The 24,318-nt window shown below is 42.6% G+C and overlaps 1 protein-coding gene across 5 annotated transcripts in view; it reads left to right on the top strand.

Annotated features, from left to right (window-relative positions):
• The window catches only part of STX11 (syntaxin 11), a 36,675-nt gene extending 13,265 nt beyond the window's left edge, over nucleotides 1-23,410 (top strand). For 2 of the 5 annotated variants that reach the window (XM_029058734.2, XM_029058737.2), the window contains exons 2-3: nucleotides 15,862-15,967; nucleotides 21,431-23,410. In XM_029058734.2, the coding sequence (XP_028914567.1) occupies nucleotides 21,436-22,299 (864 nt within the window). In that variant the 5' untranslated portion in view covers nucleotides 15,862-15,967; nucleotides 21,431-21,435 and the 3' untranslated portion in view covers nucleotides 22,300-23,410. Of the gene's footprint in view, nucleotides 1-8,075; nucleotides 8,156-14,114; nucleotides 14,148-15,861; nucleotides 15,968-19,426; nucleotides 19,451-21,430 lie in introns of those variants that run through there. The other 3 variants (XM_029058736.2, XM_029058735.1, XM_029058738.1) reach the window with 3 other exon arrangements.
• The last annotated feature ends 908 nt before the right edge of the window (nucleotides 23,411-24,318 follow it).

Here is a 24,318-nt window from a genome sequence, read left to right as displayed (position 1 = left end):
CATTATTTATTTATTTATTTATTTATGTGAATGTCTGTCTCCTTCTCTAGACTGTAAAATGTTGTGGGAAGGGAACGTGTCTACCAACTCTCTTAAACCGTACTTTCCCAAGTGCTTGGTAAAGGTTTGCGCACACAGTAAGCACTCAGTAAATTGAGCACAGTGAAAAATGAGGCGCGTCACTAGGATTCTTTAAAACAGCCCTGTAGATATGGATGGAAAAATTTTTTATTCTGTTTTTAACTAATCTCAAGATTATCAACTTTGTTACCTTTCCTGATATTATCAGTGATGACTAGTGATTCCAACATTGTCATGGTGGAATTTTGACTTTACGTATTTTCTCTTTTACTTTTTGTTCCCTTTGAGCTCATTTTTCAACAGTGCATTCTCAAAGTATATTTAGTTAAACACACTGAACTAGTTTATTTTAGTAATCTGATATTTAAGAAAGTTATGTGTGTAAAAGCTACAGTGAAAGTAGGGAAGATATATAAAGCCAAGTGGAAGTGGTCAGTTGAGAATTTAGAAATTCAGTTGAAAGCTTAGCAGTGTACAGTCCTCAATTTAGAATAGTCATAACAAATCTGCATTTTAATTATTTTATGGAATTTGTTAATCGCTTACTATATGCCAGGTACCGTACTAAGCTCTGGGCTGGACCCAAGGTAATTAGGTTGGACACAGTCCCTGTGCCACATAGGGCTCACAGTCTTAAACCCCATTTTACAGATGAGGTGACTGAGACACAGAGAAGTTAAGTGACTACCCCAAGGGCACAGGGCACAGTGGCGGAGCTGGGATTAGAACTCATGTCAGTCAGTCATATTTACTGAGCACTTACTCTGTGCAGAGCACTGTACTAAATGCTTGGAAGGGTATAATATAACAATAAACAGGCACATTTCCTTCCTACAGTGAGCTTGCAGTCTAACTTACAGTCTTACAGCCTGGTCCTCTGGCTCCCAAGCCCATGCTCTTTCCATTAGTGCCAGATACCTGTGCAGGATTGAAATTACCTAGACACCTACTCTCCAAAGAGAGGTCCCAGCGAGAGAAGCCAGAATTAATGCTTATGTTGTAATCCAAACAAATTAATGTTCTGAGTCTGTTCATCATGAATCACCAAGGGTGGTGCCCTCCTTTTCATGGCTAAAGGAATGTTTTCTAGAAGAGCGATTACATCAATATGACTAAGAAGAACAACTAACAAGTTCAGAGAATGTGCATGTGTTTGGGTGTGTGTTGGGGAGGGAAGCATGGGGAAGGAACTCAGATGAGGTCAGTGAAAGGGGCACAACAAGGAGAGAATTTATATAGCTTCTGCTAGAAAGAGCTATGTAGAATAAATTATTGAATGAGATTTAGGAATACTTCAAAACCAGTGGTGGCAGAACTATCCCCAACTCTGAGAACTGTAAGGCTCTTAGGTAGCATTGTGTGTAGCTATTCAAAGAAAAAGATCCTAATCCTGGGGTTAGCTAGAGTCTTGCTGCTTTTGTCTCTTCGGTTCAATGCAAAGTGCAATGAATGAAATTCCTCATGGAAAGGACAACCCCCATCATCAACTGCATTTGCACATTCATTCCCAGTACACTCTCACCCTTTATACGGGCATATGTATTTTTTGTATTAGTTTATCTGAGCCCAGGAATGTCTCTGGTTTAGAAAAATGAACTGGGTAAAATGCATATTTTTGCTTTTGGTTTAAGCCAAGTGATTCAATTTGCTTTTTCATTTTAATCTTGTAACATGTGCATTATAATGATTGAAAAATCAAGATTCTGGCTAGTTGGGCTAGACAAGATGATGGATCATATTTACATGTCACCTTTATCATCATGAATATTTATCAAGTGCACAGGGCATGATGTTGGGAAATCATACAAAGCAAGTTCAGCAGATGTGATCCCTTTCCCTTAGCATTTAGAGACTGCATAAAAAAGATATATAGATACACAAGTGTTCAGCACGGCCACATTCTAACTGGTAACTTCTCCATTTGGTGACTTGTCAGTTTTCCTTTCTAGAGATAAAAGGCCTTTGCTTCACTTAAAAACTTGATCACTGAGATATAGTGTAATATTATTTTTTTTTGCCAATTGCACACATAACCAGTTTTGAAAATCAAATTTGGTATAGTTTTATAAAATAAGGGCAGAGAAAAGAAGTTAAGATTTGGAATTGGCAGTTAATAGCTAGAAAGTATTTGGAGGAATACAACACCTAAAATGCTTCCAGTCAATGGCCATTTGATTCCTTTCTTTATTAGAGAACTGAAAATAAAATCAAGAATACCAAAGTGGTAATTACAGTGAAAATATTGTCAAGGGTGACCTCTGTCATTAACATTATACTGCTGAAGGAACACAATCTCACCTTTCTGTTCATTTTAGATACATTACAATTTAGGTTTTATGGATATGAATGGACATCCTTTTGGAATGGCTAGAGTCATTGGAGGTTGCAGCCTCAACATAAAACATATAGAAGAAGTAGATTATTAGAGCAAGGTGCTGCACTTCCTTCATTTCACTTTGTGCCCAAACCTAATTCTAATCCGTATTCATTCTGGAAGAAATCATTTGTGGTCCAGTTCCTAAAATAATAATATACAAAGGTCCAGGATAAGCCACTGTGGTAAAACTAGGGTGAACAGGAATACGACGCCTGTTCGATTCGATATAGATATAGAAATACGATATAGAAACACTGTATCTTCAAAATATGTTCTAGGAGCCTGCTCTTGACCTTCCCCAACTAATCAGGGATTGGCGTTGACTGATCGGGGTGGGCCACCTATTAGAATACTCTCCAGTTGGTTGGGAATTAGGATTTAAAGGCCGAGAATCCAGCAAGGCTGGGTGAGGTGATGTGAGGTTGTGACCCAGGAAGGACTCTGGGGTGGGGCCAGCTGAATGAGACTCCATCAGATACGTTCCATGTCTACACGGTGCTCTCTCCCTGTTCGTGTTTTTCGGTCCAAAGTTTGGATTTTCCCAACCCCACGCCTCTATTCTATGATCTGTGTGATCCTTGGGGGTTCCTGGGAGTGAGGGCAGAATGGAGCTCTCCTTTCCGGCAGGATTTTCACAGTAACAGGGGCTTCCCTGATGTTGGAGCTTCTTTGGGACTCTTAGAATTTTATGCGGTAGCTGGATTGCAGGATTACCAATCATGCACATAATTCCCAGACGGTCCATAAAAATAACCTAAAACTGGTCATGTCTCTAAAGCCCGCAAATATATTTTGGTAGTGGCAGGTGAACCCAGTGAACGCACTCCTTACCAGTGGCCCCACCTCCTGGGTCACACAAGACGGCTGCAGTTTGTCAGGGCATTGGTAGGAAATACCAACCCTGTTTCCCATAAAGGTGGTTGGGGAAGTCCTGGTCCCCCGTCAATCAGTGTCGGGGGGTCATTGCATCACATACAGGTGAGCTTCCCGCTGCCTCCTCCCTGCCCTCAGATCCCAGCTGCCACCTCCCACAGGCTGTCAAATTCTCCCGCTCGAGTCAGTTGCCCTCTTTCCTCCTCCCTCACCTTGTGCAGTTCTAGCTGGGAAGGGGAAGCCTCCCCTTGGCCATTTTTCAAGTGATCAATCGATCAGTGGTATTTATTGCATACTTACTGTGTGCACAGTACTGTACTAAGCACTTGGTTGGTTGGTAGACACAACCCCTGCCCTCAAAGAGTTTACAGTCTAGTGGAGTACCTGGGACTGTGAATCACCCTGGCTGCAGGGCGAAGGGAGGAGAGGGATAGAAGAAAGAGAGATGTTTTTCCCTCCCTCCTTCCTTTCCTCCTGTTTCTCCTTCACATTTCTTCCTTTTCCTTCTACCTTTCTCCTTTTGTATCCTTCTCTCTTCCCTTTTTCTATTCCCTCTCCTCTCCTATTTCCCTCCTGCTCCTTTTCTTTCCCTCTCCTTTTACCTCCTCCCCAGTACCCTTTTCCTCTTTCCTAGGTATAGAGGAACCAGTGGGCTGCTGTTAGACAACTCTGTGGTAAGAGGAGGGAGGCGGGGAGGAAGGAAGGGAGGTGGAAGGAGGGGAGCTGTGGTTTCTAGACTTTCAAATGGCCCTTAATGTCCCTTCCTCCCTTTATGCCTAGGTTTGTGAGCCTGGCAGAGCTCAACCCCTAATGACTGCCGCTTGGCCTTATCTAGCTATGAGCCAAAAAGAAGCTATAACTAACTTATGCCCCAGTATCATTTTATATTATTTTTTAATGGTATTGGTTCAACACTTACTCTGTGGCAGGCACTGTACTAAGCACTGGGCTAGATACAAGCTGCTCAGGTTGGACTTAGTCCATATCCTACACGTTGCTCATGGTCTTAATCCCCATTTACAGATGAGGTACCTGAGGCACAGACAAGTTAAGTGACTTGCCCAGAGTCACACAGAAGAGAAGTGGCAGAGCTGGGATTAGAACCCAAGGCCTTCTGACTCCCAGGCTCATGCACTATCCACTAGGCCATGCTCCACAGTATTATGGAAAACTATGTCAGTAAAAAAGTTTCAGTCAGTAATTTTTATTTTTTGCAAAAAAGAATTTCTGGAATATAGAAATCCCACTGGGTTCAATTCCATAAAAGCCTATGCAATGATGTAGTGTTGGTGTGAGGGTCTGTGAACAGATTCAAGCTTTTATGTCCATGTACTGGGAGTTAGCTTCCTTTTCTGCCAGTTACTTAGAGCTCCCAAGAGGACCATGCAAGAATGTGTGTGTGAGATATGGCCTAGTGGAAAGGTCATGTGTCTAGGAATCAGATGACCTGGGTTCTAATCCCAGCTCCATCACTTGCCCGCTGTATGACCTTGGGCATGCCCCTTAACTTCTCAGTGCCTCAGTTTCCCTATCTGTAATACGGAGATTCAATGCCTAATTTCCCTCCTGAGACTGTGAGTCCCATGTGGCATAAGGAGTATGTCCAACCTGATTATCTTGTATCTGCCCCAGTGCTTGGGCTTAACAAATGCCAAAACTATTATGATAGTAAGCACTTAACAAATGCCATTATTATTATAAGTACTCCATAAATTCCACTGATTAATAAATTGGTCTCGATCAATTTAGCCTTTGTGTGGGTTGGTGCCTGAAGCCTTTGTTAGTATTGCTCTATCAGTTCCCATTAAGGAATGGATGACTTTGCCAACAACAACTGTATAACCCGTTAATTACGGTCTTTGGATTCATTCATTCATTCATTCATTTGTTCAGTCCTATTTCTGAGTGCTTACTATGTGCAGGGCACTGTACTAAGCAGCATGGCTTAGTGGAAAGAGCATGGGCTTGGGAGTCAGAGGTCATGGGTTCTAATCCTGGATCCACCACTTGTCTGCTGTGTGACCTTGGGCAAGTCAGTTAACTTCTCTGTGCCTCAGTTCCCTCATCTGTAAAAATGGGGATTAAAAAATGTGAGCCCCACATGGGACAATCTGATTGCTCTGTATTCATTCATTCATTCAATAGTATTTATTGAGTGCTTACTATGTGCAGAGCACTGTACTAAGCGCTTGGAATGTACAATTCGGCAACAGATAGAGACAATCCCTGCCCAATGATGGGCTTACAGTTTAGTGCTTAGAACAGTGTTCAGCACATAGTAAGCACTTAACAAATACCATTATTATTATTATGATGATGATGCACTTGGGAGATACAATAAAACAATAAACAGTCACATTCCCTGCCCACAATGAGTTTACCATCTAAGGGGAAGACGTGGTCACCTGGGAAGGAAACCATCCACCATAAAGACCTCGATGGCAACATTCTGTTGAACACTCATTCAAAATGTTGGATGCCACGATGATTAGCTTCCTCCTCCTTTACATTCCAAATGAAGAAGTAGACAACTGAGGGGAAATATAACAGATACATGATTTGGTTTCAGTTTTGGTTTTCACAGAATGTGTTCTGAAGGTTCCAAGTTGTAGAGGTGTTAGTTTCTTTAAATTGTCTTTTGAATTGCATTCAATGGACGAGTTGCTTACAGAAAAGTGAAGGTTTAGCAATTGGTTAATTCCTCATAGACTCTAGTGGGGTCTGTTATTTTGAAATTTGTATTCTAAAAACAAGTAAATAGGGACATCACTGTTTGGAACTATCTTGAGGACTATTTTTTTTAAACATGACAGGTCAACCCCTTGCAGAGCCCATTCTTTTAGACTGTGATCCCATTGTTGGGCAGGGATTGTCTCCATCTTTGGCCAAATTTTACATTCCAAGCACATACTACAGTGCTCTGCACACAGTAAGTGCTAAATAAATGCGATTGAATGAATAACATGTTTTAAAATTGGATCTTTGATCAAATACCATCAAGTTCCTTAATTCAGTACAGACCCCTGGCTCTGTTAGCAAATAATGTGGGACTACTGCCCATTTATATGTTTGTTTCAAAACTCAACACAAGTGATTATGAGATTACATACTTTTCAGAGTTATTTGTTTAAATCATGTGTACATTTAAAAAGTGCAAGCATTTGCTTTTTTGTGGTGAGGAATTCCATGTAGATATTGAAATTACCCCTTCGAGAAATCAGGTTAAATTTCACACTCTTTGCTCTGGGGAGTTTTCTGCAACCTTGGGTTAAAAGGCAAATAGTTTCTGTTGAGAAAGCAGTGACATATGAGTGGTTCTATTTTAAAAAAATGCAAATTTTGAAAGTTGAGGCACTGTGAAGATCACAGAATCTGCACTATTCTACTTCTAATTTTATTTAAACCTCTTCGATGTGCTTGTTATAGGGAGTTACAAGGGCAGGGAACCTATCTACCAACTCTGTTATATTGTACTCTCCCAAGCATTTAGTACAGTACTCTGCATGCAGTGAGTGCTGCATGGTGTAGTGGGTAGAGTATGGGCCTGGGAAACAAAAAGATCTGGGTTTTAATCCAAGCTCCACCACTTGTCTGCTGTGTCATCTTGGGCAAGTCACTTAACTTCTCTGGGTCTCAGTTACCTCTTCTGTAAAATGGGGATTGATACTGTGAGCCTAATGTGGGACATGGACTGTGTCCAACCTGATGAGCTTGCTTATCCCCAGTGCTTAGTATAGTGCCTGGCACATAGAGAAGTAGTGTGGCTTAGTGGAAAGAGCACGGGCTTGGGAATCAGAGGTCATGGGTTTGAATCCCAGCTCTGCTACTTGTCAGCTGTGTGACTATGGGCAAGTCACTTAACTTCTCTGTGCCTCAGTTACCTCATCTGTAAAATGGGGATTAAAACTGTGAGCCTCATGAGAGACAACCTGATTACCCTGTTTCCACCCCAGCGTTTAGAACAGTGATCTGCACATAGAAAGTGGTTAACAAATACCACCATTATTATTATTATTAGGAAGCAGCGTGGCTCAGTGGAAAGAGCATGGGCTTTGGAGTCAGGGCTCATGAGTTCGAATCCCAGCTCTGCTACTTGTCGGCTGTGTGACTGTGGGCAAGTCACTTAACTTCTCTGTGCCTCAGTTCCCTCATCTGTAAAATGGGGATTAAGACTGTGAGCCCCACGTGGGACAACCTGATTCCCCTATGTCTACCCCAGCGCTTAGAACAGTGCTCGGCACATAGTAAGCGCTTAACAAATACCAACATTATTATTATTGTTATAGTAGGGCTCCTAACAAATACCATAAAAAAGATTGACTCATATCATGTATTGTCAATTTATCGTATATACACAAATCCTTCAAACATTTTGACATTATTTTATGGTTAGTTTGAGCTTGTGTTTTTGTGTTCTGGGTTTTATTTACCTTGGTAGACTTCTGCTGAGTTAATCACTTCAAAATAAAAGTTTTCCATTAATGAATGTTTTCTGCTAAACATAAGGTTTGTATTTGGGGCATCCATATCTAATCCCCAAGGATAGTTTCTGTATAGCCTACAAATAAATTAATATATATCCTCAGCTATTTAAATTATAGAAACCAACTGGAGACTTTTTGTCTTTTCCTTTCCTATAGTGCCTTGTATTCCACTGTTATGTACTGCATATAAAGATACTGCTACCTCGCTGCACCCCAAAAGCCCCTAACTACTGATCTCTTCCCTGAAATATTTACTTTACCAGAAGACTAAAGGGCAAAAATGTGGCTCTCCATTCTAGTCTTTGAATTGAAAAAAGAGGAAGCAATCATTCAAATACAGGTACACTTGTGATTGGAATAGCCGGGCTAGTGCTGGGTGTGGGGAGGCGGAGAAAGTACCTGGAGGGGCCCAACCAGAGCTATTCTATCAGAAGTCAAAAAACACATATGCAGGAAACTCTAGGAGTGACAACAGCTGAATGCTGAAGTCACAAATGAAATATATCACCACTGAAATAAAGATCATGGTGAGTTTGTTACCTCTTGACAACTCCCTTGTTTCTTGGACCTGTTTGGAGTGCAATTGGTAGTGCTCACTGTTAAATCTGTGCTAGAAGTAGGGAATCAGAAACCTTTGATTGTTCCCTGCTCACAAGGAGCTCCCACAGGTGGCTCACAATTTAAGTGGAAGTGAGAATGGGTATTGAACCTCCAATTTAGAGATGAGGAAACTGAAGCACAGAGAAGTGAAATGATTTGCCCAAATTTATACAATAGGCACTTGGCAGATCTGGGATTAGAACCCAGATCCTCTGACTCCCAGGTCCTTGCTCTTTCCACTAGGCCAGGCAGCTTCTCATAATTTTATTGAGACAGACTAAGTGTGAGGGATAGATGGTAGCAGAATTTCCAAGCAGTTGCTTTATAGGAAGTTGTTAATGTGGAGTCTTCTATCAAGAATGACAGGCAAGCCTCAGTCCTGAAACTTCATAAACAGGAACATGTGGAAGGAAACTGATTATAATACTGGGAGTTTTCAGAGTGCCACATGAACTCTCGCCCCTGCCAGTCATGTTCCCACAGGGGCATTGTGCAAAGAGTGATTAGGCAAGCAAGGGTGAATCACATTATGAAGTACACACAAAACATTTTTTATGTCCAGGGAATTTTTTTATTGTGAAAAATGAACTCAACATATTAGAATCACAATTCTTAAACTGTGAGTCTGATGTGGGACAGGGATTAGGTCTTATCTGCTTCTCTTATACTTACCCCAGAGCTCAATATAGTGTTTGGCACATAGTTCTAAAATTCCACAACTATAATCCAGCAGGTGGTTGCTTTCATAGCCACTCTGGTCCCCACACTCCTTGTTATTTGGATATCAGCATAGGTGGGTCTTGCATAGGTGGTTCTTTGATTAAAAATATTCAATAATGATGGCATAGTCCAAGGAAGCATTTCCCTACTTGCGGAGTTCAGAGTAGAATCCAGATATCCTAATATCTACATGCCTTTCCATTGGATCCTAGCAGAGCTAAGGCTGAAATCTAGGTTCAGACATATCACATGCTATCTTGAAAATGTGGTTGAATCAGGAACAATTGGATTGTGGGTTTTCCCAAAGATGTTATAAGCCATGATCTATTCCAGAACCTCTGGAAAAATATGAAATTCCTTTATGTGCTATATACTCTAATGTTAAATATCATAACCATTCATTTAATCTTTGTTAAAGTAATTCAAAGCACAGCCACATAATATTAACCAATTGAAGAATTGTAGTGTGAGTTAGTTTCTTAGGAGGCTGCAGAATAGAAGTTTTTTCTGTCTACTGTGGTAATGGTTTTTCCTCCTTTAATAAAAGATTTGTCCAATTTTGGTTGAAAAGGATCCCTTTCTTTTTAAAGCATCTTGTAATCAGCTAATTGCTTCTGACCACCTCTGTACCTCTTTCTCTTTGTTAGGGCTGTCTTCTTCAGTCATTTTTATAAATTAATCTGCTTCCTTGAAAATTGATTCATTACTGCTTAAAACCCAAATTTTAGGCTGCCACCCCTCCCCTGATTGGGATCCACACTTGGCTGGATTTTCCAGACAGTTGTTTCCCAGAAGTTCAGTTGTGCTGTATTATTTGTGCCCATGCATCACTAGATCTTTAAAATGTTTCTTCTGCACTCCTTATTTACAGTACAGGAATACCCCAGAGTACAGCAATCCAATGATGGGTGTAACCAGGGGTAACTACAGTGGAGTGGCTGTAACTTGAGGTACCTCTATACTGTACGGAGAGCAGAAGAACATTTTAAAGATTTAGTGAAGCATAATCACAAATGATGTAGCCTAAGTGGACATTGGGAAACAAGCACCTGACTAACTAGCCTAGTAGGCAGTCATCAGGAATGAAATGGTTCTTTGAGAACCAAGACTTTAAGACAATTGTATTCTGGGGGAGGATCTTTATGTGCACACATTTCAGAAGGCAATTTGTAGAAGGCATCTTTAAAGCCATATTGCACACATGGATAAAATCTTACCCTCAGTAACGTCATCATTAAACCTAAATAACATCTATATTTACCCAAGCCTAGTATGTTCCCCTCTTTTTATCTTCAACACTGTTTTGTGGTTGCTTAAGCAATTCTCTTAAATAGTGAAGCACTATGTAAGAAAAAAAAGTCCAAGTATCTGAAGCACCAGTGAAACACTGAAGCATGCAGAATGTTATTTAATTCTGTTCTTCTCTAAAACCAGTTAGCATTATGTCAGTCTATGATGTATTTTTTTCCCAGTCATAATCATACGTAGGATGAATAAGGTTAAAAGTGCCATCAATGGAATATTGCCTTGAAGTCACCATCCTTTCAAAATACTCCTCCCCACCCCCCGCCCCCCAGACTCCATGACATTACCCATGAAGAAGATCTGGCTAGCAGATCATTGAATTTTTCAACCAACTAGAACCCAAGTTACATATATCCACGTGATGCTAGGGAGAAACAGAAAATGATTCTAGGCAAGTGTGTGATGAGAAGGGATGCTTGGAATATGGCAGGAAAATTGCTCAGCAGTTTGGGAAGTTGTACTATGCCCTTCATGTATTCTTTACTTTGGCAACATTGAGAGTGGAAGCTCCAAGTAACTATTTACGCATTTTTCAAAACTGGCTCTTCAGGCTTGCAGAAGCTCTTCGCTGCACTAAAGCAGGGGAAAGGGTCTGAGCACCCAAGGGTGTGCTTATCAAATGGAGAATCAGTCAGGGCTAAAGAGTCCCATGATCATATTTCAGCTTGTCAAGCAGTTGATCATGTGGCTTGTGTGTTTTGTTTTGATCGAGATTTGTACTGGGCACCTCCCAGCCTGGCATGCCTGGGATCATCTTTCTGTTCCCTCGGTCGCTCTCCTTCTGCATCTGGGACTCTGCTACGGTGGAAAAGGCTCTGCGGGGAGCAGAAAGCCCTAACATAAAACATCATTTTTGAGATGGAAGAGTTGCAAAGACAGTGGCAGATGCACTGTGGTGTGCAAGGGCAACAGGACAACTGGCCATTTCCAAATGACAGACAAAAGTTGCTGCTCAGGAGGCAGCACACTTCCCCCATCTTTCCCCTCTATCCCTCCCCGGAAGTGTTTAGGAAAAGAAAAATACCCCCTATGTTACAGAAAAAGGAGTATTATTTCCTAACTTTTTGATTTTTATGAGGGCTGTTAGTGTTTGGACACATGTCTGCTGTTTGACCTTGGACAAGTCACTTACAGTCTCATCCTCAGTGACCTCATCTGTAAAATGGGGATTAAGAGTGTGAGCCCCATATAGGGCAGAGACTGCGTCCAAACTTATTAACTTGTTTCTACCCCAGCACTTAGAACATGTTTGTCACATAGTAAGTGCTGAACAAGTACCATCATTATTATTATTATTATTATTATTATTATTATTATTGTTGTTGTTGTTGTTGTTGTTGTCTGGGAATTCCACAGATCCCCTTGTTCAAAATACCAAGGAGATGTCAGTTTAGTCTGACCAGAGTACTCGGCTTCCCAGCCAATGACAGAACTTTCTGATAGAAATGGGGAAATCCTAGTTTCAGAGATAAAACGTTAGAACAACTTGGGGTCAGTTGGAGATTCTGGAGGGTCCTCCTAGGCAGAAAATCCCAGGAAGTCTCAGATCAAGGATTGGTCCTGTCCATCCCTTCCTTTAGAATACTTGGGACTCACCAAGGAGGTGGAGACTGAAAGTGGCCTTTGGGGCCCCTGATAACCTCTGTTAGGGTTTCTCCATGAGAGGTGAGCTATGAGGAAGTGTTCAGTTTGCCCAACAGATAAACTGGCCTAGAACTCAGATTCCTCGAGCCAAAAACATTAGAATTGCATTATCCTGAAGAAAAACAAACACAGTATGTGCAACATTCTCAGAGACAACTGCTGTGTTCAGCTAATAGAAACATTTTTCTTTTTCTTCATCATTTCAGATTGTTGCCTATTTACAGACAACTCTCCCTGTCTTGATCTACATCCCCAATATGCCTTCTGGGGGGAAAATATGGTTGTAAATCCTTAGCTATGACTTATGAGGTTAGTAAATGATTGATTAAAGTTTAAAAAGTGGAAGGGGAAAGTTTGTACCATTGAGGCTTAATAATTCTTAATTTTCTGCCATCAGTTCCATATTCACTGGTATAAATTTTCAGGTAGGAGAAAGATGCTTGGGTGACTATCAGTCGATTGATATTTATCAAGCTCCTAACATTAGGAGAGCAGTGTACTAAATTCTTGAAAGTACCACAGAGTTATTAGACATGATTGCAGTCTTCAGTGCCCTTACATTACAGCTGGGAAGATAGACATTAGAGTATTTTACAGACAGGAGGAAGAAAAAGGAGATTATATACATGAATTAGTGCTTAATAGGGCATGTGAATCAAGAGATTGAGAATACACAAGGGAGTATTTGGTGCAGAAGTGGTGAGGTGGTAGTTGATGGAGGGTGGACTACGACGGGGGAGGAGTAACTAGTGAGGGCTGGTTAACTAAGAGGCCTAAGAGGCAGCAAAGTCAGGGCAAGTTTGAGTTTCCTTCCAAGGCTCAAGGATCTTTCTCCCACTCAGAACTGGATGCTGAAGTCATTCAAGGGGGCCCCACCAAGAATTCAGCATTAGGGTTCAGGGGAACTACCGAAAGAAGATGTAGCTAGACCAAATCCAGGCTTGCTTAGTGGTTTCTCAGCATTCCAATAAATTGTAATTTGAGAAATTTCTGTCTTTCAGTCACAGCCACAGTGAGTCTTCTCCTTTTGTGGTAATTAGAAAGTAGGAGTGACAATATATTTGCGAACTTGTGGGCAATAGCATTTAAATATTTTGATTAGCAATGCAGTAATATCTAAGATCGTAGTGCTCAAGTAATAAAATAATTTTTTGGGTGCTTATTATGTGACAAGCACTGCACTAAGTGCTGGGATAGGGACAGGATAACCAGACTGGACATAGTCCATATCGCACAAGGGGCTCACAGTCTATATAGGAGGGAAAGTAGGTATTGAACCCCCATTTTACAGAGGAGGAAACTGAAGCACTGGGAAGTTAAGAGACATGCCCAGGGTCACACAGCAGGCAAGTGATGGAGCAAGGATTAGAACCCAAGTCCTCTAACTCCCAAGTCCATGCTTTATCCATTAGGACAAGCGGCTTCTCCTCACTCTAGGCTTCAAGGCTCTCCATCACCTTGCCCCTTCCTACCTCTCCTCCCTTCTCTCTTTCTACCGCCCACCCCGCACGCTCCGCTCCTCTGCCGCCCACCTCCTCACCGTCCCTCGGTCTCGCCTATCCCACCGTCGACCCCTGGGTCACGTCCTCCCGCGGTCCTGGAACGCCCTCCCTCCTCACCTCCGCCAAACTGATTCTCTTTCCCTCTTCAAAACCCTACTTAAAAATCACCTCCTCCAAGAGGCATTCCCAGACTGAGCTCCTCTTCCCCCTCTACGCCCTCTGCCATCCCCCCTTTACCTCTCCGCAGCTAAAGCCTCATTTTCCCCTTTTCCCTCTGCTCCTCCACCTCTCCCTTCCCATCCCCACAGCACTGTACTTGTCCGCTCAACTGTATATATTTTCGTTACCCTATTTATTTTGTTAATGAATTGTACATCGCCTTGATTCTATTTAGTTGCCATTGTTTTTACGAGATGTTCTTCCCCTTGACGCTGTTTAGTGCCATTGTTCTTGTCTGTCCGTCTCCCCCGATTAGACTGTAAGCCCGTCAAACGGCAGGGACTGTCTCTATCTGTTGCCGACTTGTTCATCCCAAGCGCTTAGTACAGTGCTCTGCACATAGTAAGCGCTCAATAAATACTATTGAATGAATGAATGAATGAATTCTCCAAGTGATGCTGACTTGAAAACAGAGTATTGTGGGAAAAGGATCTGCTAGTGAAGAGCTTTCTACCCATTTACTATCTTCATCGGGTGTGCATCATTAAATAGTAGCAATTTTCCAAAATGGATTTAAAGTGGCAGTTGGGTAATGGAATCATCCTCAGATCTGAAAGGAACAACCAGGTCTGGTTGGGTGGGGCCCAGGATTATCTGTTTAGCATAAAGCCCATATTTAATTCTGGGGTAAAGTAGTGTTCTCTACTGAGTCTAGTATCCTCAGCAATTCAGAAGGGAGGAAGAAGTAGGTGGTGATGGTGATAGGAAAAAAAAAATTGGTGAGTACATGTTTACTAATCTTGAGGTGTTTCATTGTTTTTGCATAGCACTGGCAATAAAATAGTGTATTAGGTGCTCTATGAAACATTTTTTGATCCCCCTTGCCCAGTGGGCTATGGCCCAAGTTTTACAAGGAGGCAAATTTGGGGGATTTAGGCCACTTTGCAAGTTCTTGTGGTTATAATAATTCAGCAAGTTATGACAGACAAAGAAAGTTTGTGAAACCAGTATCCTTTGAAAAAAAACAAACCAATAAACCCTCTTGTGTGCAGTGATTTCTACCACTGGAGAATTAGTCTGGCCCTCTTGTAGAAGAAGAAATAAGAGCTATTATTTATTCAGCTAGGTGAGCCTAGATCCTGCTAATGAGGTTTGGGTTAGACTCAAATGAGTGAAACTTTGATCTGAACCAACATGTTAGGAGGAATCATCCAACTGTCAGTTTGAAAGGACCTATTGTCATGATGTGGATTGAAAGATGTTGCCAAATGCAAAAACAATCATAGGTTTGCCTGCCTTTCACTCCTGCTACTAGCTCTTGTAAAAACTTATGATTGCTGAAGTAGACAAATAAGCATTTTCTAAAATAAGAAAAACATTGTCTTCAAAGCACACTTTCATACACTTCTGGAAACAGGCCAAGGTCCTGATAGAATGCTTGTGGCAAGTTTTTTTTGTTTTTTTTTAAAACAGCAGAGCCCAGTGAAAACAGCACAAGCCTTGTCGTGGGAGCAGAAACCTGGGCTCTGAGACAGAGAGAAGTTAAGCGACTTGCCCAAGATCACATAACAGACTGGGATTAGTTTCCTCACCTGTAAGTGGGGATTTAGTTCTTTTCTCTGTCACAGACTGTGAGCTCTATGTGCGATAGGGACTCTGCTTCCAAATTGATCATCTTATATGAACCCCATTTCTGAGTACGGACTTGATACAAAGTAATCACTTAAAAACCATAGTTATAGTAACAGTAATTTTCATTGTGCATACTTTGTGCCAAGCACTGTACCAACCTCTTGGGTAGAAACAAAATAATCAATCAGTGGTATCTATTGAGTGCTTACTGTGTGCAGAGCTTGGGAGAGTACGGTTCAAAAGAGTCGGTAGACATGTTCCCTGCCCACAATGAACTTACAGTTTAGAGACAGTCAGGGAGTAAGCAAGAATGAAATACATGGAAAAATTGACCTTCACCACTGGTACTATACTCTCCTCCTTAAGGCTACTATTCACTGCTGATAGTCACTATAGTAATATCATCCAATGAATGCTTTCATAGTTGGTGGATTCAGATGCCTTTGCTGAAGATAGCAATGCTTTGCCCCTGCTTTCCTTCTAGTTCCCTGGGTGCCCTGCCTGCATCTGCCAAGTCCTTGTATCCATCAAGCCGAAACTACAAAAGAGGACTGGTAATAGGACTTAAGTGCTGAGAATAAAATACCCAGGTAAGAGTTAGACATGGTCCCTGGCTCACCATCGAAAAATGGGGAGGGGAAGGGTTTGGTGACAGGCACAGTAAGAAAGAGGAAATAAATTAAATACAAAATGAAGATAAAACAACGTTTGGAATACAAGTCCTTTGGGAAAGAGGAGTGGTAGGGGCCTCAGGGCACAGCTGCACAGGTCATCAAGAATCTTGTCAGAACCAAAGGGTCTCAGCATTCTAAAATTTGGACAGGGCACTGCTGCTATTCAAATTTCCCAGAGCCCTGCATGCACAGAACACATCAGGAGAAGGTGGGGGGCGGGGGAGGGGTGGCACAGCGGGAAGGAAACCCGCTTTTCTGACACCTGAAATTTTAATTTCATACCTTCTTTCCGAATTTATTTCTTCCTGTGAAGTCAAAGAAGCAAGAAAAACACTAATGAAAGTCTTAGTAATGAATGTAATACCCTCACCCATCCTAATATATTGTTTAGAGCCGTAGACACAAAATAGTTTTCACTTTTTTCCCCTCTTGCATTACTCTGGTTAACAATAATAATTGTGGAATTTATTCAGTGCTTACTATACAAGGTAAGAATAATAATTAATAATAATTATGGTATTTGCTAAGCACTTGCTATGTGCCAGGCACTGTACTAAGCGCTGGGGTGAATACAAGCAAATTGGGTTGGACACAGTCCCTGTCCCATGTGGGGCTCACAATCTCAATTCACATTTTACAGATGAAGTAACTGAGCCACAGAGAAATGAAGTGACTTGTCCAGGGTCACGCAGCAGATAATGGCGGAGCCAGGATTAGAACCCATGACTCCAAGGCCAGTGCTCTATCCACAATAGAATTCTGCTTCACAATTCTTGATTGGCTCACAGTCAAAGTAAGGAGGAGAACACATATTGAATCCACATTTTACAGATGAGGAAAATGAGGCACAGAGAAGTTGTGATTTACCTAAGGTCACACAAGGCAGATGGCAGAGCCGGGATTAAAACCCAGGTCCTCCGATTCCCACGTTTATGCTCTTTCCCAGGCCAGCCTGGTTTCTTTCTAGTATCTAGAAATATAGACCATTCTGTTCACTGTTTAGATTTATTCCCATTTCCCCATAGTAGAAGGTGTCCAACATACACCTACAACAGCTTTTCCCTTTCCTGTTTCAGGCCCAGGCATCTAGTTTCAGACATTTCACCACCCTGAGGGGCAGAAAAAATGCTTATAATAATAATAATTATGGTATCTGTTAAGCACTTACTATGTGCCAAGCACTTTTCTAAGTGCTGTGGTAGATACCGGGTAATCAGGTTGTCCCAGGTGGAGCTCACACTTTTTAACCCCGTTTTACAGATGAGGTAACTGAGGCACAGAGAAGTTAAGTGACTTGCCCCAGGTCAGATTGCAGACAAGTGGTGGAGCAGAATTAGAATCCACGTCCTCTGACTCCCAAGCCCATGCTCTTATGTCTCCCCATCCTTAAAAAAACCTTCCTTTGTCTAACAGCTCCCTCCAGTTATCACCCCATCTCCCTCCTACCATTTCTCTCCAAACTTCTCGAGAGAGTTGTTTACACCCACGGTCTCCACTTCCTATTCTCCAATTCTCTCCTAGATTCCCTCCAATCTGGCTTCCAACCCCCTTCATTATCCAGAAACAGCCCTGTCTAAGGGAACCAGTGACCTTCTCACCAAATCTAATGGCCTCTACTCAGTCCTAATCCTCCTAGACCTCTCAGCCACCATTGACACTGTAGACCATCCCCATCTCCTAGAAACATTATCCTTCCTTGGATTCACGGACACTGTCTTCTTTTGGTTCTCCTATCTCTCTGTTCCTTCTCAATTTCTTTTGCTCACTTCTCTGACTGCCACCCTCTGACAGTAAGGGCCCCTTAAGGCTCAGTTCTAGGTCCCCTTCTATTCTCCCTCTTCACTCACTCCCTTGGGTAATCATTTGCTCCTATTCAATTCCCATCTCTGTGCAGTTAACACCCAAATCTACATCTCTAGCCCTGACCTCTCTCTGCTGCAGTCTTGCATTTCCCCCTGCCTTGAAGATATACCTGCTTGGATGCCCTGCTGACATTTCAAATTAAACATGTCTAAAACTGTACTCCTTGTCTTTCCACCCAAACCCTGTCCTCCTCCTCCGTCTTTCCAACCACTTTAGACAACACCACTGCACTCCCTGTATCACAAACCCATTACCTCGGTGTGGTCCTCGACTCATCTTTCTCATTCCACCCACAAATTCAATCTGTCACCAAATTCTGTCCATTCTACCTTCACAACATTGCTAAAATCCAGCCTTTCCTCTCCATCCAAACAGCTTCCATGTTGATCCAAGCACTTATCCTATTCCCCTTTGGCTACTGCATCTGCCTCTTTGCTGACCTCCCAGCCTCCTGTCTCTCCCCACTCCAATCCATACTTCACAATGCTGCATGGATCGTCTTTCAAAAACATTCAGTTCATGACTCCCCTCCCCTCCCCTCAACAACCTCCAATGACTGCCCATTCACCTCTGCATCAAACAGAAACTCCTTATCATTAGCTTTACAGCACTCAATCAGCTCACCCCATCCTACCTCACCTTACTAGTCTTTTACTTACTGCAGCCCAACCCACACACTACAGTCCTCTAGCGCCAGCTTCCTCACTATGCCCCAATCTCTTCTATCTCACCGCCACCGACTTTCCCACTTCCACCCCCTAGCCAGGGACTTCCTCCCCCTCCACATACACCAGTCCACCACTCTCTCCACCTTCAAAGCACGGTTACAGTTGCACCTTCTCCATGAAGCCTTCCGTGATTAAGCCCTCTTTTCCCCAGCTCACTCTCCCTTCTATGTCATCAGTACACTTGGATGTGTGACCTTTGGATACTTGACATTCACCCCAACCCCACAGCACTTATATACATATCTCTAAATTATTTCTAGACTGTAAGCTCATTGTGGACAAGAAATGTGTTTGTTCAGCGTAGTACTGTAAGCAGTTAGTATTTGTTAAGCGCTTACTATGTGCCGAGCACTGTTCTAAGCGCTGGGGGAGACACAGGGGAATCAGGATGTCCCACGTGGGGCTCACAGTCTTCATCCCCATTTTACAGATGAGGTAACTGAGGCACAGAGAAGTGAAGCGACTTGCCCACAGTCACACAGCTGACAAGTGGCAGAGTCGGGATTCGAACTCATGACCTCTGACTCCAAAGCCCGTGCTCTTTCCACTGAGCCACGCTAGTTAGTACAGCTTACAGCAGCTGGGAAGCAGCGTGGTTCAGTGGAAAGAGCCTGGGCTTTGGAGTCAGAGGTCATGGGTTCGACTCCCGGCTCTGCCACTTGTCAGCTGTGTGACTGTGGGCAAGTCACTTCACTTCTCTGTGCCTCAGTTCCCTCATCTGTAAAATGGGGATTAACTGTGAGCCTCACGTGGGACAACCCTATTACCCTGTTTCTACCCCAGCGCTTAGAACAGTGCTCTGCACATAGTAAGCGCTTAACAAATACCAACATTATTATTATTATTATTACAGTGCTCAGCACACAGTAAGCACTAAAACGTATGACTGAAGGAATGCTTAGAACGGTGCTCTGCACATAGTAAGCACTCAATAAATACCATTGATTGATTGATTGAAAAAATGGCCGCCCTCTCCATATTTTGCAACTACCAGGTGAATGGGATGTCACATGCTTTTCACTCAGCACACAGCATGACATAATGCGTTTTAGGAGGTTAGGATGGTGGAGTGGGCTGGGATGCTAAAGAAAAATTGAAGAGAGCATTTGGGATGGAGCTGCTGCATTAGTATCTGTAGATCTTTCAGCATCAAGCCTAGCGGGGCCTAGTTAATAATGAAAAGGCCTAAATATGTTAGGTCAAACCATTAATGGTATTTAATAATAATGTTGGTATTTGTTAAGTGCTTACTATGTGCAGAGCACTGTTCTAAGCACTGGAGGAAATACAGGGTGATCAGGTTGTCCCACGTGAGGCTCACAGTCTTAATCCCCATTTTACAGATGAGGTCACTGAGGCCCAGAGAAGTTAAGTGACTTGCCCAAAATTACACAGCTGACACGTGACAGAGCTGGGATTCGAACCCTTGACCTCTGACTCCCAAGCCTGGGCTCTTTCCACTAAGCCACGCTGATTTATTGAGTCCTTACTGTGTGCAGAGCATTGTTTATGCATTTGGGAGAGTATAGTACAATAGAGTTGATAGACACAATCCCTGCCCTCAGGGGGCTTGCAGTCTAGTGGGGGAGACAGATATTAAAATAAATTACAGATAGAGGAAGGAGCAGAGTATAAGGACATGTAAATAAGTATTGTGGGGCCGGGGAATCAAAGTGCTCAAAGAGTACTGACCCAAGTATATGGGTGATGTAGAAGGGAGGGTGAGCAGATCTGTGGTCAGTCAAATCCCTGTCGCTCAGTTCCAGTGAAAGGTCACCATCTAGACTGGCCCACTGGTCCAGAGTTTTGGGGTAGACCAGACCTGTGAGCAGTCCTGGTAGCAAAAATGACAACTGTGAGTAAAATTCACCAAGTAGTTCAAGTCAAAACTTCAGAGAAAGGCATTTCAAGTATATTTATGCAAATAGCAATCATGCATGCATCCAACAAATGAAGTAAACATCTTACATGTTACAATGCATGTTCAATCTTTTTCCAAGTTACTAGCTCCACCTTAACTGGTTAAGTAATAATTACTTTAGCTTTTTTTAAAAAGATATGAGATGAGACCATGTAAAATTACATGGTCGATTGCATGGCAAGAAGAGAAACTTAGTTTACAAAATACTATCCAGGGCCACAAATGACAGTGTTTAGGAAGCCAACATGTTGACAGCTTTTCATTTTAGCAGGTCAAGATAAAAGTCTGGGTGTGTCTTCTTTCTTGTAGATAAAGGAGACTCCTGAAAAAGTTTTAAAAAGAGTAAGCAGGGAAGGATCATGCATAGACAGAAGCCTGAACCAAATTTCAGGAAATCCATAAGGCAATTGCAACCCAAGTATTTAAGTATTCACAGTCAGTATTAATTAATTCAGTAAATTAATGGTATTTACCGAACACTGACCATGTGCAGAGCACTGTACTAAGAGCTTGGGAGAGTACAGTAGACTGTAAGCTTGTTGTGGGCAGGGAATGTGACTGTTTATTGTTAAATTGTATTCTTCCAAGCGCTTAGTACAGTGGTCTGCACACAGTAGCTCTCAGTAAATCCAGTTGAATGAATACAGCAGAACAGAAGTGGTAGACATATTCCCTGCACACAAGGAGCATACAGTCTCAATTTCAATCCTTAGATTTGCATGTCATAAGCCTCGTTCAGGAATTCCGAGTTTATGGAGTCGAAGATGACTTCCTGGCCCTCCTGTAACCCCGCCAAGGGACCGTTTCTTGAAGGGCCATTTTAATGCCTGAAAATGCTTTAATGGAGTCCCTCTTTTCCATTTGCAGCCACCATGAAGGACCGCCTGACTGAGCTGGTGGAGCTGTCTCGCCAGTACGACCAACAGTACCCTGACTCTGGGGACAACCCCGACTCAGCCCGAGAGGACATCGTGTTCGAGACAGATCACCTCTTGGAATCTATGTACAGAGACATCCAGGCCATTCAGAGTGAGAACCACTTGCTCATGGTGGACGTCCGGCGGCTGGGCAAGCAGAACGCCCGCTTCCTCACCTCCATGCGGCGCCTCAGCAGCATCAAGCGGGACACCAATTCCATCGCCAAGGACATCAAGGTGAGGGGAGAGGGCATCCACAGGAAGCTGCAGAACATGAAAACTTTTATCGCAGCAGCAACCGAGAAGCACGGAGAGAATTCCGCCATGGCCCGGATCTCCAAGGCCCACTACAACGTCCTCACCCGGGCCTTCCAGGAAGTCATGTATGAGTATAATGAGGCGGAGATGAACCAGAGGGACAACTGCAAGATCCGGATTCAGCGACAGCTGGAGATCATGGGGAAGGATGTCTCCGGGGACCAGATTGAAGACATGTTTGAGCAAGGCAAGTGGGACGTCTTCTCGGAGAACCTCCTGGCGGACGTGAAGGGAGCCCGTTCAGCCCTGAATGAGATCGAGTCGCGGCACAAGGAGCTGCTGAAGTTGGAGAGCCGCATCCGGGAGGTACACGACCTCTTCCTGCAGATGGCCATCCTGGTGGAGGAGCAGGCCGACACGCTGGATGTTGTCGAGCTCAACTTGGAGAAGACCCTGGACTATGTGGGAGAGGCGAAAGCTCAGGTGAAGAGAGCAGTGGAGTACAAGAAGAAGAATCCCTGCCGGACGATTTGCTGTTTCTGCTGTCCCTGCGTCAATTAACAGGGAGGTGCTTCTCCCTCTGTGGTTGCCATTACAGACTGATCACCTTGAACACAGTTAAGGAACAAAACTCGGAGAGATGGGTTGTTCTTATATAAGTGGAATCGAGGCATCCTATCCCTTCCGGCAAGTGTTGTTGCCAGGTATTTTCTCAAATCAAAAAAATTCCTAATGAGTTCAGAGATGACAAGGGTCAAGGGTCATATGTTTATGATATACACCACACTCTTGCCTACTTCACTGTTAAGAGACTAGATAAGGGAATGACCTCTTCATCCCTGGAAAATGAAGGCTAATCCCACGACCCCAATGAGCCCTCAATTTGAGGGCTGTTGAGATGATGTCCTCAGAGTGATTTGGCTTCACTGCTCACATTGAACTGAGAATTGAAACTACATGTCCGAACAAGCCTGGAAGCCTCCTGAACTCTTGAGCCAGAATCTGAGAGGGAAAAAAAAATTGCCTTAAAGTGACCTTATCCTCCCTCTCTCCCTGCCTGCGAGGCAGGCTTTCCTCAGGTTTTTCCCTTGATTGCGACTTTCTCTCCTTATCATCTTTATTACCAGATCAAACACTCATTATAAGTGGATCCTTTTCTCTTTTACTTTTATTGTGTTCCAACAGAGCATTGCAGACATTTTTGGGACACTTTCCAGATATTTTTAAAGCACTGAGGACTGAATAGGTGCATGTTCTTGAGAGATTAGGGCACCTATTAATCATTTGTTAGCATGTTCAAAATAATTTAAAGTTCACGTGGTAACGTCTATTTTATGTGTGAACGCTGAATGTATTTGTATGTACAAGTGTGGAAGAATTAATACTAACTACTGTTTTGTATGCAAAGACCAAGTTGATTCTCTTTCTCTACACTTGCAACTGGAACTGGAAGGATAGAACCAGTGTTTTAAGAAAATCAATAACTTTAGTTCTTAAACCCTTGTGGATTATTTGTTTTCCCCAGGAGGATGAGTTCTTTCATCCTCAAGGATCTTAATGGACATTTATTAAGCACATACTTTGTTCCTGGTGTAGAATACATATTTCTTCGCCTAGACTGTAATTTATTAATACTGTTTCAATTAAAAGAGGCAGTTCTCTCCTCCCCCAATAGAGTTCTTAGGTTTTCTTTTTTAAATAGTTTTAATACATGTCACAAACATTTGTCAGTCCACATATTTGTGTCTTGTCCAAGTCTCAGCTTGCATGTTTATGTTTTTAGCAACATCAGGAACTATTGATTGAATGAACCCTAAATGCATGGCTCTGTTACAGATAACTGTATGCCCCCCAATCGGATTAGATTGTAAATCTAGAAGTAGTTGCATAATTTACAAAGTAAGAACCAACTGAAGGAACAACTCCAGGTTGTAGACCAAATCAATCAATCAATCAATCATATTTATTGAGCACTTACTGTGTGCAGAGCACGGTACTAAATGCTTGGAAAAGTACAATATAACAGTTGATAGACAAATTCCCTGCCCACAGTGAGTTTACAGTCTTAGAGAGGAAGAGAGACATTAGGATAAATAAATCAATTTCAGATATGTACATTAGCGCTGTGGGGTTGAGGAAAGAGTGAATAAAGGGTGCAAATCCAAGTGCAGGGTCTAGTAGGGGAAGACCTCTTGGAGGAAATTTCTCTTCAATAAGGCTTTGAAGGCAAATGAAGACTTCTCAATCAATTACCAACATCTTAGGTGAAGAAAGAACTATAAATGTCCTTATTTTGCTGAGAACTGAATACTTGAAAGATTTCTTAGGCCATACCCAAACAACTCTCAAGTACAAGTGCCTTCCCTTACAGCACTATTTGTGAGAAAACAGGTTGGTCATCATTGAATGATGAGTTGTGGGTGCATGTGGAGGCGAGAAATGGGGGTGATCTGTGTAAGAGAGAGACATGAAGAACTCAAGCAGACTTGTAATTTTGCTTCCCTGAGTACTTCTACTTTGAAGACTGAAGCATGGCTTGTGTGGTGTGCATCTGCACCAACCATATAAATAGTTAATGTC

The sequence above is a fragment of the Ornithorhynchus anatinus genome, chromosome 2 (assembly GCF_004115215.2).
Source record: "Ornithorhynchus anatinus isolate Pmale09 chromosome 2, mOrnAna1.pri.v4, whole genome shotgun sequence".
NCBI lineage: Eukaryota > Metazoa > Chordata > Mammalia > Monotremata > Ornithorhynchidae > Ornithorhynchus > Ornithorhynchus anatinus.
This window is presented reverse-complemented; position numbering and strand designations above follow the sequence as displayed.